At 65.4% G+C, this 14,236-nt stretch overlaps 1 protein-coding gene across 1 annotated transcript; it reads right to left on the minus strand.

Moving 5' to 3' along the window:
- Nucleotides 1-2,794: 2,794 nt before the first annotated feature.
- LOC118261225 (band 3 anion transport protein) lies at nucleotides 2,795-12,841 on the minus strand. The gene is made up of 21 exons (XM_050715525.1): nucleotides 12,824-12,841; nucleotides 12,648-12,741; nucleotides 11,492-11,561; nucleotides 11,298-11,398; nucleotides 10,298-10,371; nucleotides 9,883-10,060; nucleotides 9,670-9,805; nucleotides 9,439-9,580; nucleotides 8,815-8,893; nucleotides 8,055-8,239; nucleotides 6,821-7,064; nucleotides 6,561-6,764; nucleotides 6,253-6,401; nucleotides 5,499-5,693; nucleotides 4,987-5,154; nucleotides 4,715-4,804; nucleotides 4,376-4,542; nucleotides 4,024-4,277; nucleotides 3,770-3,939; nucleotides 3,400-3,573; nucleotides 2,795-2,875 (listed from the first exon to the last, which is right to left on the minus strand). The coding sequence occupies exons 1-21, from the start codon at nucleotides 12,839-12,841 to the stop codon at nucleotides 2,795-2,797; spliced, it is 2,973 nt and encodes a 990-aa protein (XP_050571482.1).
- Nucleotides 12,842-14,236: the final 1,395 nt, after the last annotated feature.

Genomic DNA, 14,236 nt, shown 5'->3' on the forward strand with positions numbered 1-14,236 from the left:
TAATGTCATGTGTGCGTGCAACGTGTGTTCTTATGTCATACGAGTGTTGTGTGTCCCGTGTGCGTGTTACACGTCCTCATGTCACGCGTTTGTGCCACACGTCTCGTCATTTTACAAATTCGGCTTTTCTAAACGTCGACATTTTGTAAATTCACCCACAGACAGCTATTTTATCCAGGTCGCTCTGTGAATTCGGTCACACCCGGACATCCCCACGCGCCGGCCCCGCACGGCACAAACCGCACGGCCCCGAGAAGGACGGACGGGACGGATGGATGGACGGACAGATGGACGGACGGATAGATGGACGGACGGACGGATGGATGGACGGACAGATGGACGGACGGATGGATGGACGGACGGACGGATGGATGGACGGACGGACGGACGGACGGATGGACGGACGGACGGATGGATGGACGGACAGATGGACGGACGGATGGATGGACGGACGGATGGACGGACGGATGGATGGACGGACGGACGGATGGACGGACGGATGGATGGACGGACGGATGGACGGACGGATGGGGAGGCCACAGCTGCGCCTCCTGCTCTGGGTGAGGCGACGCGTCTCGCCGTGGCGCAGCAGGGAAAAATTGCAAAAGGCCCTCCCCCCCCCCCCCCAAAAAAAAAGAGGAAAAGGAAAAAAGGGAGAGGAAAAAGGAAAAAAAATAGAGGGAAAAGGAAAAAAAAAAAGAGAGGAAAAATGAAAAGAAGGAAAAGAAAAAAGGAAAAAAATAAAAGGAAAATGGAAGGGAAGGGAACCAAAATACCTGCGGACGGGCAGGCCACGCACACGCACGCTGACGTTTTCAGTCTTTAATTTTTCATTTTTTTTTTAACCAAAATGGTCGATGCTTGCTGGGGGCAGCACGGAGCCCCCCCCTGCGGCCGGGTCACTTCCACCACCAGGGCCCCAACACCCGGTCCCGACCCCGCACCCAGCAGCCCCCCAGGACCCCTTGCCCTGCCCTGCTCCTGCGGCATCGCGGGGCTTCGGCTCGACGGGATCGGATCCCTGAAACCCCTCCGGTGGGCAGGCCAGGGCTCGGCTGCTCCCATTTGTATTCCCATTCGTATTCCCATTCCTAATTCTATTTCCATTATTTCTATTTCTATTATTTCTACTTGTATTCCTATTCCTATTTCTATTTCTATCATTTCTGTTTCTATTTCTATTTCTTTTCCTTTCATTTCCTTTCATTTCATTTCATTTCATTTCATTTCAATTATTTTTTTTATTATTTTATTTATTTTTATTCTATTCTATTTTATAGCATTTATTCTATTTTATATTATTCTACTGTATATTATTCTATTCTATATTATTTATTCTATTTTATATTATCTTACATTATTCATCACTTTGTCTTTACAAATAAAGGCTCAACAAGACGCTGTGACGCCACCTCCTCTTTGGTCCATGTCAGGCCCCGGGGCCCCCCGCAGCCCCCAGCCCCGGGCTCTGCCCCCCCCCAGCCCCGCTCCCCTTAAATTATGAAATTCTTTATTTTTCAGCTCGCGGGCGGAAGGAAGGGGCCGGCCTCGGGTCCACAAGTCTTTATTAGAGCCGGGCACGGGATGGGGGGGGCGCGATGGGCCGGGGGGGCTGCGGGCACGAGCCCTGGAGGGGGGCACGAGCCCGGCCCGGCCCCGAGCGGCCCCCGGGGGCAAGGGGACAACGGCGGCGCCCGGCCCAACCAGGCACACTCACACTCACACTTGTGCTCACACTTGTGCTCATGCTTGTGCTCGTGCTTGTGCTCATGCTCACGCTCACATTCATGCTCACACTCGTGCTCTTGTTCACACTCACTCATTCACTCACACTCATGCTCACACTCATGCTTACACTCATGTTCATGCTCACACTCACGCTCATGCTCAAACTCACACACGCTCATTCTCACACTCACATGCTCACACTCTCACTCGTTCATGCTCACATGCTCACACTCACATGCTCACACCCGTGCTCAGTCACACACTCTTGCTCATGCTCACACTTGTTCATGCTCTCATTCACTCGTCCAAACTCATGCTCCCATGTGCTTACATACTCATGTTTATGGTCACACTCATGCTCACACTGACACCCTCGCTCATGCTCACACTCGCTCATGGTCACACTCGCACTCACACTCAGCTGCAGTAGGAGCTGGGGCCGGGCCGGTGTGGGAGCGATCCCGGCGGGACGGGGCAGGGCTGGGGGGGTGCCCAGCGACCCTGAGCGCCACCAGCACCAATCCTGCCCCCCCGCCGGCAGGTTTGGCCCCGAGCAGGGCAATAAATCAGCTCCTCAGCCGCTTGCAACGCCTCGTCCCTCCCGTACACACGCACACGGAGCACACCCAGCCCTCCCAAATAAATTACAAACTCCCCCAGGCACTAGAGTCAAATATACAGATCACTCCTCGCAGCTGCTTTTTTTTGGTCCTAGTTTTAAGTGCTTTTTGCATCTTTTTTTTTTTTTTTTGATTTTCCTTGTGTTCTGAGCAAGCCCTACCTGCAGAAGCATCAGCATTATTATTACTATTTTTTTTCTGTGTTTTTTTTTTTTTTTACCACGATTACCTCCATTGCAAACATCTCCCCCCTTTGCTGCCTTATTTACATCCCTGCCCCGGGGGGGTGCCGGTGGGAGCGGGGGGGGGTTGCTCCCGCTGCAGAAAAGGGCAGAGAAAGGGAGAAAACGGCTCGAAAACGGCTCCACGGGGCGAAAGCGGCGTCCCGGGGGGGGGGGGGGGCGGCGGATCTACAGGCGGGGGGGTGGGGAGGCTGGAACAAGCCCTTAGCTGGGCATCTGCACCTCGTTGTACACGTCCTGGCCCTCCGCCTCCTCGAAGGTCACCACCGCGTCATCCGCGTCCAGCTGGGGGCGGGAGGGGGCGTCAGGGGGGGGACGGGGTGGGGGGGGGGGGTGGGATGGGATGGGATGGGATGGGACAGGATGACACGGGACGGGACGGGATGGGGATGGGGCAGGAAGAGGATGGAGATGGGAACAGGAATGAGGATGAGGATGAGGATGAGGATGACAATGAGGATGATGATAGGGGACAGGTAGATGGATGGAATGGGGATTGGGATGGTGACAGGGACAGGGATGAGGATGGAGATGGGCACAAAGACAGGGAGATGGATGGTGACAGGGACAGGGATGAGGATGGAGATGGGCACAAAGACAGGGAGATGGATGGGGACAGGGATGAGGAGTAGGTTGGGATTTGGGACGGGGACAGGGACAGTGACAGGGAGATGGACAGGGATGGGAATGGGATGGGGACAGGGATGGGGATGGAGATGGGGAAGGCATGTGGACAGGGGACGGGGACGGGGATGGGGACAGGGATGGGGTCCCATCGGTGGCTCCCATCCTGTGCCAGGGCTACGTACACATTTGAGCTCGATCTCGCGGAAGATCTTGGGCAGCAGGAAGCGGCGCAGTGGCACAGTGAGGATGAGGACGAAGGGCAGCGCCAGAGAGGCCGGGCTGGCCTTCACCCCCCACAGCAGCGCCAGGACAAGGATCTGGGTGAGGGTGAAGAGGTGCATCCGCCACGTCTTCACCTGCGGGGAAAAAAGGGGTCAGGGTGGTGGGGACAGCCTCCAGCACCCATCCTGGGGGGGTGGGCAGAGGGAGAGGGGGAGCAGGACTGATGACCCGGCACGGACAGACAGAGGAGGCTTTTTGGGGAGCCCCAACCAACAGCAGGACCAGCTCGGGGTGCCCCCAAGCCCCTCAGATGACCCAGGGCTCGCTCACCCGGGTGACGTAGACCTCCTTGGGGTGGTACTTGGGGGGCATCAGCAGGAGCAGGATGCGGTCAAAGAGCTGGATGCCGAAGAGCGAGGTGACGCCCATGTAGAGGAAGATGCCGAAGAGAACGGCCAGCGGGATGTACTTCAGGACGGGCTCCATCAGGATGGAGACCCCTGGGGGGGACACGGAGCTGTCAGGGACCACCGCAGTGGCATGAAGGGGGGGTCTCCTCTCCCCGTGCCCCCTCCCGCGCTCACCGATCAGCACGGCCACCAGCAGGCCGCTGATGCGCTGCTCCTTGACCTCCAGGATCTGGGGCTTCTCGCCCCCCGCTGAGGATTTGCTCATGACGGTGAGCGCGTTGGCGTGCGTGATGGTGCGCACGGTGGTGGCGCTGAGCCATGGCATGCCGAAGAGCGCCGCCACGCCACCCATGGCCACGATCAGCAGCAGGTCCAGGTGGAAGCCCGAGCCTTTCACCAGTTTCCTCTCGGGCTTGCTGACGATGAGGCTGCGAGGACGGAGGGGACGTGTGGGTTGGGAAGGTCCCCTGGGCAGGTCCCCTCCGTCCCCACCCCGCCATCGTGTCCCCTTCCCCCTTGCCCTCACGTGGTGATCTGCGTCTCGAGGAAGATGAGGATGAAGACCAGCAGGGCGGGCACCACGGAGGCGAACATCATCCAGATGGGGAACGAGTTTGCCTTCCCCATGGGGTTGATAAACCAGCCCCGGGCCGTCGAGTTGGTCACCTCCAGCCCCTTGGGGACCTTCAATTTCTGCATGGGACCACAGATTGGGGGTGAGCGGCAGGGGGCTCAAGGCACCCCACGGGCACCCAGGGGTCATGGGCGCCCCCCTGCTTGCACCCTGGGGTCCCCCCCATTTCCCCCGCCCACCCAGCTCCATGTCCCCTTGTTGGGGACATCTGGGGTTCCGTCCCCCCCGGACCTGCGTGTAGGTGTCCTTGATGAAGAAGTCAGCCAGCGCCATGATGAAGATGGAGATGGGCACCCCAAAGTCCCCGATCAGGCGCCGGACCTGCGGGGACACCGCGCCCACGGTAAGCCCACCCATACCCCATATGTCCCCCGCCCCCGTTAAGCCCACCCATACGTCCCCCATCCCCACCCAAGGGTCCCCCCCGTGTGTGTGTGTGTTTGGGGGGGTGACGATGCCGTGCCCCCGGTGTCCCCCTCAGTCCTGCAGCCCCCCGTGCCCACCTTGCCGGGCAGGAAGGCGCTGTTCTTGAACTTGCGGAGGAAGAGAGCGAGGAAGAAGGTGCCGGCCATCAGGACGAGGGAGAGCAGAGCCGTGTTGGGCTCGGCCACGTTGGGGGTGACGGTGGCCTGCACGTTGTAGACCCGCTGCAGGGGGTGCGCCCTGAAGATCTGGGCAGGGGGAGAGGGGTCAGGGACAGCCGGGGGATGGGGCAGCACCCGAGGTGTCCCCGCGGGCACCCAGGGTGACACCGTCCCGCTGTAACAGACTGCATGGGGAGGGTCCGAGCTGGGGGATGAGGGCAAAAACAGGGAGTCCCCAGCAGCTCCTGCGTGAGGCATGCCTGCCCCAAACCCAAACCGTGGGGAGAAGGACGGGGTGGGAAGGTGCTAGGGAAGGGGAGAAAACGCTGCGGGGATGGCTCCATCCCTGCTGCAGCCCTTGGGCACACAGGACCCAGATGGGGACCCCACCCCACAGTCCCCTCCCCGCTCACGGCCCCCGCGCCCCTCACCGTGATGAGCTTGACGAAGGTCTCGTAGATGAAGATGAGGGAGATGAGGAAGGAGAAGATCTCCTGGGTGTAGCGGGACAGGTAGCGCACCAGGAAGCTGCCCTCGCAGGCCACCACCACCAGCACCAGCAGGATGAGCCAGAAGCCGATCCACACCCGTCCCACGATGTACTCCAAGCCCTGGCCCTCACAGAACTGGGCACCAGGGGACATGGCCCCATCAGCCCCACGTGTGTCCGCCAGCATCGTGGGGCTCTGTGGTGGTCCCGCATCCCCTGGGGCAGCAGCAGCCAGCGGGGTTGCCCGCTTGGCTGCACCCAAATGGCATCGCCCGCATGGTGTCACCCAAGTGACATCCCCCATGTGGCATCCCCCCAAGCAGCTTCCCCTTTGTGGCACCATTCGTGTGGGATGGCCCAGTTGGCATCCCAAAAGTGCCACCCCCTACGTGGCATCACCCCTGTGCCATCACCCATGTGGCACCACCCTCATGGCATCACCCACGGAGCATCCCCCATGCCACCTCACCTGCAAGGCACCATCCATGTGGCATCACCCTGTGCCACCCCAAAAAGAACCACACCTGATGTGGCATCACCCCTGTGCCATCCCAAAAAGAGCCATCCCCCAGGTGACACTGCCTGCCTGACACCCGCCATGTGCCACCCCCCGGTGCAGCACCCCGGGCCTCCCCCGGGGGCTCACGGGGACACCCCAAGGCAGGGGGTGCCTGCAGGGGGGGGACAGCACCCACCGAGAAGAAGGCTTCCTCGAAGACCAGCAGGGGCCCTGAGAAGCCGACGACGAGCAGGGGCTGGGCGCTGAGGATGCTGAAGAGGACGCACTGCACACAGGTGGAGATGAGCAGCTCCGACACCCCCATCATGCCCTTGGTCTTCTCACCTGGGGGGGGCAGAGCCCGTTATTTCCCCGGGGGAGGGACACAGCACCATGTGCCCCCCATCCCACACCCCTTGACACCCCGGGGACGGCGCTGCAGGCAGTGGCACCCCATGCGCCCGACCAGGGGACGTCTGTCCCCACACGCGTCCCCCCCCTTACCCAGCAAGCCTCCGAAGGTGACAGCAGGGGACAGTGCCGCGAAGTAGATGAAGATGACGGCGGCCAAGCACTGCGGGCTGAGGGCGTCCTTGATGTCGCTGAGATATTTGGGGTAGCGGCGGCGGATGTCCCGCACCAGCCCCCCGAAGGGGCGCCCCGTCCTGCGCAGCGGGTCGTCGTCCTCCGGCTCCTCGCTCTTGGTCCCTGGGGACACACAAAGAAGGTCGTCCCGCCAGCCATGGGGACGGGACCGAGGGGACCCGGTGGGGGTGTTATGGGGTGTCCCCGGGACGTACACATCTCCTTTAGGAAGTCCTCGGGGGCCTTCTCGGGGTGCTGGTAGCGGCGGCGGAGCAGCTGGCGCTGCAGCGGCACCAGGCTGCGCAGGTGCTGCTCGTTGGGGGTCTCAGTGGGCGGCAGCACGATGCTGGCCTCCAGGAAGGCCTCGACCCCCCGCAGCAGGTCCTGGCGGCCCTCGGCCAGGTAGGCGTCGCGGCGGAAAACCTGAGGGGATGGCCGGGGATGGAGGTTGGTCGCCCCCGCAGCCCCCGTGGGAATGGGGCACTGTGGGGACGCGGGGGGGCGTGGGGCTGGGGGCACACGGGGGGCTGGGGCCACGGGGCATAGGGTCATGGGGACAGAGTGGGATGGGGACATGGGACACTGGGGCCATGAGGACCTGGGACACTGGGGCCTTGGGGACTCGAGAACGTGGGGACACAGGGACCTGGGGACATGGGGACACAGAGGGATGGGGACATGGGACACTGGGGCCATGGGGACCTGGGGATGTGGGGAAACAGGCCTGGGGACATGGGGACATGGTAGGATGGGGACAGAGTGGGATGGGGACATGGGACACTGGAGCATGGGGACTTGAGGGCACTGGGGCCATGGGGACCTGGGAATGTGGGGACACAGGAGCCTGGGGACATGGGGGGAATGGAGGCATGGGGTGGTGGGGATGTGGAGGGACACGGGGATATGGGGGGATATGGGGATGTTGGGGGGACATGGGGGACACGGGGCACACGGACACGGGGCTGTAGGAGCACACAGGGCCATGGGGATGTGCACCCTGGGACAGAGGGGAACGGGGACACAAGGGCGTGGGGCCACGGGACCATAGGGACGTGGCAATATGGGGACATGGGGGACATGGGGCCACAGGTCCTTGCACACATGGGAACGGGCAGATATGGGGGCACAGAGCCACTGGAGCATGGGGACACGGGGGACAGAGGTGCATGGGCACACAGGCATATGGGGACAGGGCTGTACGGGGACACGGGGACAGGGCTGCACGGGGACATGGGGACAGAGAGGGACATGGCGGGGGGTGACGAGCCCTGCTAGAGGGTGCAGCCCCCAGTCTGGGGACCCTGGGGAGCTCAGGGCCAGGCGGTGGCGGTGCTGGTGGTGGTGCTGGTGGCAGTGCTGGTGACAGTGCTGGTGGCGGTGCCGATGGCGGTGCCGGGGACAGGCGGGCCGTACCCTCTCGGACATCATGGTGGCGATGGTGCGGCCGATCTCATGGTAGCTGACGTGGGGGCTGTCGGGGCCCAGCACCACGAAGAGGAAGCGCACGGGCAGGGGCACGTTGAGGACAGCATCCATCGTCACCGCGTCCCTCAGGCGCACGAAGGCCAGCGTCGGCTGCTCCAGGAAGGCTGCGCAGCCTGGGGGGGGGATGTGACGGGGTCAGGGAGGGTCGGGCATGGGGACGTGGGGCACAGGGAGGTGGGGACAGGAGCATGGGGACATGGACACATTGGGATATGGGGACGTTGGGAAATGGGGACATGGGGACACAGGGAGACGGTTACATGAAGGCACAGGGACACAGAGGCACGGGAATGTGGGGGGACAAAAGGGTTAGGACATGGGGCACAGAGACATGGGGACATGGGGACATGGGGACACGGGGACATGGGGACACAGAGATATGGGGACACAGGCACAGGGACACTGGGGCATGGGAACATGGGGGACTTAGGGACATGAGTGGAGAACTGGGAACATGAGGACACGGGGGCATGGGGACAGGGAGGCAGGGGAATGGGGGGACAGCGGGACAGGGAGCAGCGCTGAGCAGGAGGTGGCGAGGGCTGAGGATGGGGGGGGGGAGTAGAAAAAAGTGCAAGAAAAGCAGCAAGTGAGCAAGCAGCGAGGCAGCGAGGGGCCGGCGGCAAAGCCCCCCCATGCACCCCAGCCACGGGCCTGATCCTGCACCCGCAGCACCCCGGGCACTCACCCACGAGGACCAGCGTGGCCTCGGCATCCTCAGGGAGCTTCTCGGGGAGCTGGGGCCCGGGCCTGGTCCCACTTGGGGTCTGTTGCGGGCAGAATGGCAGGAGTCGGCTGGTGGCTGTCCCTTGTGTCCCAATCCATCCCCTGCGTGTCCCCTGCGTGTCCCCTGTGTGTCCCTCTCCATCCCCTGCACGTCACCTGTGTGTCCCCCACATGTCCCCTGCATGTCCCTTGTGTGTCCCCTGCGTGTCCCCTCCATGTCTTGCCCCATCCCCTTTGTGTCCCCACATGTCCCCCCCATGTCCCGCTCCATCCCTTTGTGTCCCCCACATGTGCTGCTCTGTCCCTGCAAGCCCAGCTCCCTTGCTGCCACCTCTGCCCCTTCTCCTCCACAGCACACCCACGTGCATGTGTGTGACCCCAAAAGTGCAGGTGTGCGTGTGTGTGCGTGCATCTGCCTCTGCAAGAGTGCATGCGTGCACGTGCAAGCGTGTGCGCACACACCAGGGCGAGAGCCACCCGCACACAGAGCGCAGGCGTGTGGTGCCCACGGGTGCCTGTGGGTGCCCTCCCTGCAGCATGACCCCCCCCAGGACCCCAACCCCAGGACACCCCCCCCCCCGCTCACCTGCTCAGCCCCGTCCAGCGCCCGCATCTCCAGGGCCTGGTGCTCCCGCAGCAGCGGCTGCTCCGTCTCCACCGGCACCGTGCCCGAGCGCTGCAGCTGCGCCGGCGGCAGTGTCCACACCGACTCGGCCTCGCTGGGGTGCCTGCGAGCAGCGGGGGGACGGCGTGAGGTGGGACAACACCCCCCCCCCCCCGAAACTCCCCCCACAGCCCTTAGGGTCCCCGGCCGTACTTGTGCTGCAGCAGCAGCGTCCTCAGGATGTCCTCCCTGTCCTGCGGCTTGATCTGCCCCTCGTAGATCATCTGCTCGATGAGCACGTGCGCAACGGCCGCCAGCGAGGTGGCCGCCACGTCGAGGAGCACAGCGCCTGCGGGGACGCCACCGTCACCGACCGACCGCCCTGGGGGTCCCCACCAACCCACCCGACCCCGGTGGTGTCCCCACCTCTGGCGAGGGCGCGGTGCAGGTCCAGGAGGCTGCGGTAGGTCAGGAAGGAGATGTGGGGCTGGCCCCAGTCCCCGCCGGCCGTGAAGTTCTCCTCCAGCTGGAGCCAGCGGCCGGCCTCCATCCAGCACAGCTCCTTCTTGCTGTCCATGACCAGCTCGTGCAGCTCCGTGTAGACCTGCGGCCGCAGCCACAGGGGTGTCAGAGCCCCCCCCACCCCTCACCGGGAACCCCTGGGTGTCCCAAAGCTGCAGCAGTGCCACCCACCACGGATGGGACCCCCCAGGTCCCGGTGTCACCGGGGTTTGGCACCGTCCTTGCAGCAATCTGCCCTCCCCGGGAGTGGGAATGAAGGGCGGGGGGGGGGGGTCCCAGGGGCACACGCAGCACCCAGCTGGTGGGTGTCAGCACCCACCTCATGGGTGTCCCACCGGGACACGAGCCGCCTGCTCCCTGCCGCCTCCAGGTCCACATCGGTCACCGACGGAGCTGCGAGCGGAGCCAGCGCCGCGTTAGCTGGTCCTGACACCCCCCTCCAGCCCCACGGGGTCTGTCGGAGGTGTCCCCCCCATCGCCCCCATCCCCAACACCCAGCTGGGGGGTGCTGGATGTGTCCCCCTGTCACCTCTGCCCTGCTGGTTCCCCGCTCCGGGGCAGGGTGACAGCCCCTGGGGACAGCGCCCGGTGCTGGGCTGGATGAGGCCACGCGCTGCCCCGCAGCTGGCACAGCCCCGGTCCCGCACCCCGGGGTGTACCAGAATGGGGACAGGGATGGAGACGGGGACAGTTTGTCCCCAGCCAGCACAATCCCAAGAGCGCAGCGTCCCCTGTCCCTGTTCCCTGCCTACCTGCGCTCCCCCCCGCGCTCCCCATGCGTTCCTGCCCTATAAAGCCTGGGTGCGGGTGGCGGGCCGGCCCCACACCCTGTGTGCACCATAAACCCCACAGCACTTTGCCTTTGCTGACAGTAAACACCGGTACAGCCCCCGGGGGGGCAGAACGTCCCTGTCCCTGCTGCGCCCATTCTGGGGACCAACACGGTCTCCCGTGTCCCCCGCCAGGCCGCGGTGACACCGAAAGGCCCGCATCCCGCTCTGCCGGGATGCCACCCGCATGCCAGCGGGGACGGGCGCGTCCCCACTGGTGTCCCTGAGGGCACGTGGGCACGCGCCGAGCTCGTCCTCGTCCCGGCCCGCTGCCACCGCTGAGCCGCCCAGCGCCAGCCGGCGTTCAGCTCCGAGTGGTTCTTGTCCTCACCCCAAACAAAGCCTTTATTTATCCTCAATCAGCGGGCGATTACGGGCAAGCGGCCGCGGTCACCCTGCGGCACGCCCCGACGCCTGGGTGACGGCCGCCTCGCGGGGCTGAAGGTGGCAGAGGGGCCGGGGGGGGGGCGCCGGGGCCGGGTCACTCACTCTGCCCTCCGCCACGGCGGCTGACCCGTCCCGGGGGGGCCCCGGCCGTGCGCCTCCTCCCGTCCAGGTCATAGGATCCCCGGTGGCTGGGCAAATACCGGCTGCAAAACACACACGGCGGGGACGGGCGGGTGAGCGCCGTGCGCCCGTGGGTGCCGGTGGCCTCCCGGGGCCGAGCCGCGAGTGGGACTCACCGCAGGGGCGCCAGGTCCTCGCCTCTCACCCTCCGCGCGGCCAAAGGGGGCCCGGTGCCGCCGCCGGCCCCTGCGCAGAACGGGCGGCAGCGTTACCTCGGGTGGGCGCGGGACGGGGACAGCCACCACCCCACCCCGTGGCCAACGTCACCACCCGGCATCACCCCATGGAGGGGACCCGGGGAGCTGGGGACACCGAGACCTTCAGGATGCACGGCGGCAGCCGGCGGGGACTGGAGAGGAGCCACCCCGCTTCATCGAGCACAAAAACCCGGCTGCAGGAAGGAAGAGGGGCAACGAGACCCCTCTGAACGCCCCTCGCCGTCCACACAAGGACCCCGGTGTCCCCAGGCTTGGCCACGTCTCCTGCACCCGCCAGCAACATCCAGGGTTTCAGCAAGCCGTGCTGGCACCCATGCAGTGCTGGTGCCCGTGCAACATGCCTGTGCAATGCTGGCACCCATGGAATGCCAGTGTTCATTAAATGTTGGCACCCATGCAACGCCGCCACCCATGCAATGCTGGCACTCGTGCAACGTCGGCACCCATGCAACGCGGGTGCCCATGCAACACACCTGTGCAACACTGGCACCCGTGCAACACCAGTGCTCATGCAATGACAGCACCCATGCAACGCCTGCACCCTTGCAATGTCGGTGCCCATGCAACACGCCTATGCAACGCAGGTACCCATGCAACACCACTGCCCATGCAACGCTGGCACCCATGTGATGCTGGCACCCTTGCAATGCACCTGTGCAACCGGAGTGCCCGTGCAACACGCCTGCACAACGCTAGCACCCATGCACTGCCGGTGCCCATGCAACGCCGGTGCCCGTGCAGCGCTGACACCCCCAGAAATCTGTGCAAGGTGCGCCCTTGAACCTCCAGCGCCCAGGCCATGCCAGCGCCCATAGGGTGCCGGTCCCCGTGCAGCCCAGGTGCCCGTGCAGCACCACCGCTCGTGCAACACCCTTCCGTGCAATGCTGTCACCTCCGCAACGCTGGTGCCCGTCTGACACCGGTGCCCATGCAGTGCCGCCAGCCATGCAATGCCAGTGCCGGTTCCATCGCCCCTGCCCCGCTGGCCCCCACGTAGCACCCCCGCCACCCCCTGCGCCCCCAGCTCCCCCCTCCGCCCGTCAGTGCCACTCACTGCTCGTCTCCTCCAGCGACATCCTCGAGCCCTTTATCCCCGGGTCCTCGTAGCCCTCGGGGTCCAGGTTTCTCCGCATCGTCTCCTCGGCGTCCTGCGGGGCAGAGAGTGGCGGGGGGGGGCTCAGCGGGGCGGCCGGGGGCCGGGGCGCAGCGGCGGGGCCGGGGTCTCCCTACCTGGCCGGGCCCCTCCATGGCTCCGCGCTGCGTCCCAGCGGTCGGCCCGGCGGCGCATTAACGCCCGGGGCCGGCGCCCTGCGGGCGGTGCGGGGAGAGGAGAGAGAGCGTTAGGGAGCGGCGAGGGCAGCGATCGGGCCCCCCCCGTGTCCGCTTTGGGAGGTAGTTGGGGGCCGGGGGGGGTCCCACGGGAGCCAGGCCCTGCCCTGCTGGTGGGAACCGATGGCAGAGCTCCGGCTGCTGCCCGCCGGGACGCGGCATCGCGCCCCGCTCCCACCCGTGCCCACGCACGAGGGACGTCCCGTGCGTGGGTCAGGGTCCCTGGGGGGCTGTGCGCAGGGATTAGGGTCCCTGTGGGGCTGTGAGCAGGGGTCAGGGTCCCCGTGGGGCCGTGCACATGGGTTGGGACCCACAGCCCTTCGCACGTGGGTCAGGTCCCGTGTGGATGCCTGCATTTAGTGGGGACCCCAAACAGAGCCGTGTACGTGAGTGGGGGCCCCATGCAAACCGCCACCCGTGGGCCAGGTCCCCTGGGGAGCCGTGCGTGCGGGGTGGGCCCCCCAGCTCTTCATGAGTGGGTCGGGCCCCATATGGACCCATGGGCACGTGTGGATCCCCACGCAGGGGTTGGGTCCTTTATGCACCCATGCGTGTGGCTCAGGTCCCGCGTGGGTGCACACACCTAGGTGGGGGGGTCCCACGCCCACGGAGGGGGTGCAGCTCAGGTCCCACAGCGACCCACGCCCACGGGGGGGGGGTCCCGGCACCCCCCCCGCCACCCCAGGGGACTTCCGCCAGGGGGCGCCCTTCCCCACGCGCGTGGGGCACACCCATCCCTGGGGCACCCCCGGGAGCTCCCCCCACTTTTTCTCCCCCCTCCCCCCCCACCCCAAGAGCCGCGTGGGGAGCTGGGGGGTCCTGTCCCGGCCCCAGCACCCCCCACCCGTGGGGTACCCACGCAGGGGGACCCCCCCACACACCCCCTGCTGCTCCAGCCCAGGGACCCCTCGTGGGGGGGGCGGGAGGTTGGGGGGGGGTCAAGGTCAAGGTGGGGGGGGGGGGACAGCGGGACCCCCAGCTCTCACCAGGGTGACGCAGGACCTCGCTCCCAGGCTGGCAGCAGCGGGGACCCCACTGGGGACACGGGGACCCCAGCAGGGTCACGGGGATCCCGATGGGGACTCAGGAGCCCCAGGGGGGCCAGGGGGGGACGGGACGGGGGACACACGGAGGAGCCACCGTGGGGCTGTGGAAGCCACCCGTGGGGACACGGGAGCAGTGACGGGGTCACGGGAACCATGGCTGGCTCCGGACCCGGCCTCCTCCTTCCTGCCCCGCCTGGCCCCGCTCTGGCAGCGGCCCCTGGCCCCCCAGGCCAGCCCTGATCCCCGGCCCCGCTGCCCCCCCCAGCCC

This window comes from Cygnus atratus, chromosome 25 (assembly GCF_013377495.2).
Source record: "Cygnus atratus isolate AKBS03 ecotype Queensland, Australia chromosome 25, CAtr_DNAZoo_HiC_assembly, whole genome shotgun sequence".
NCBI classification, from domain to species: domain Eukaryota; kingdom Metazoa; phylum Chordata; class Aves; order Anseriformes; family Anatidae; genus Cygnus; species Cygnus atratus.

Bases quoted from the DNA above. Each gene is read 5' to 3' on its own strand.
- LOC118261225 (XM_050715525.1), bottom strand. The intron at 11,562-12,647 runs GTGAGTGGCACT...CGTTCTGCGCAG, and splicing joins GTCGCTGGAGGAGACGAGCA to GGGCCGGCGGCGGCACCGGG. The intron at 10,372-11,297 runs GTGAGTGACCCG...CTCCGCTCGCAG, and splicing joins CCGCCGTGGCGGAGGGCAGA to CTCCGTCGGTGACCGATGTG.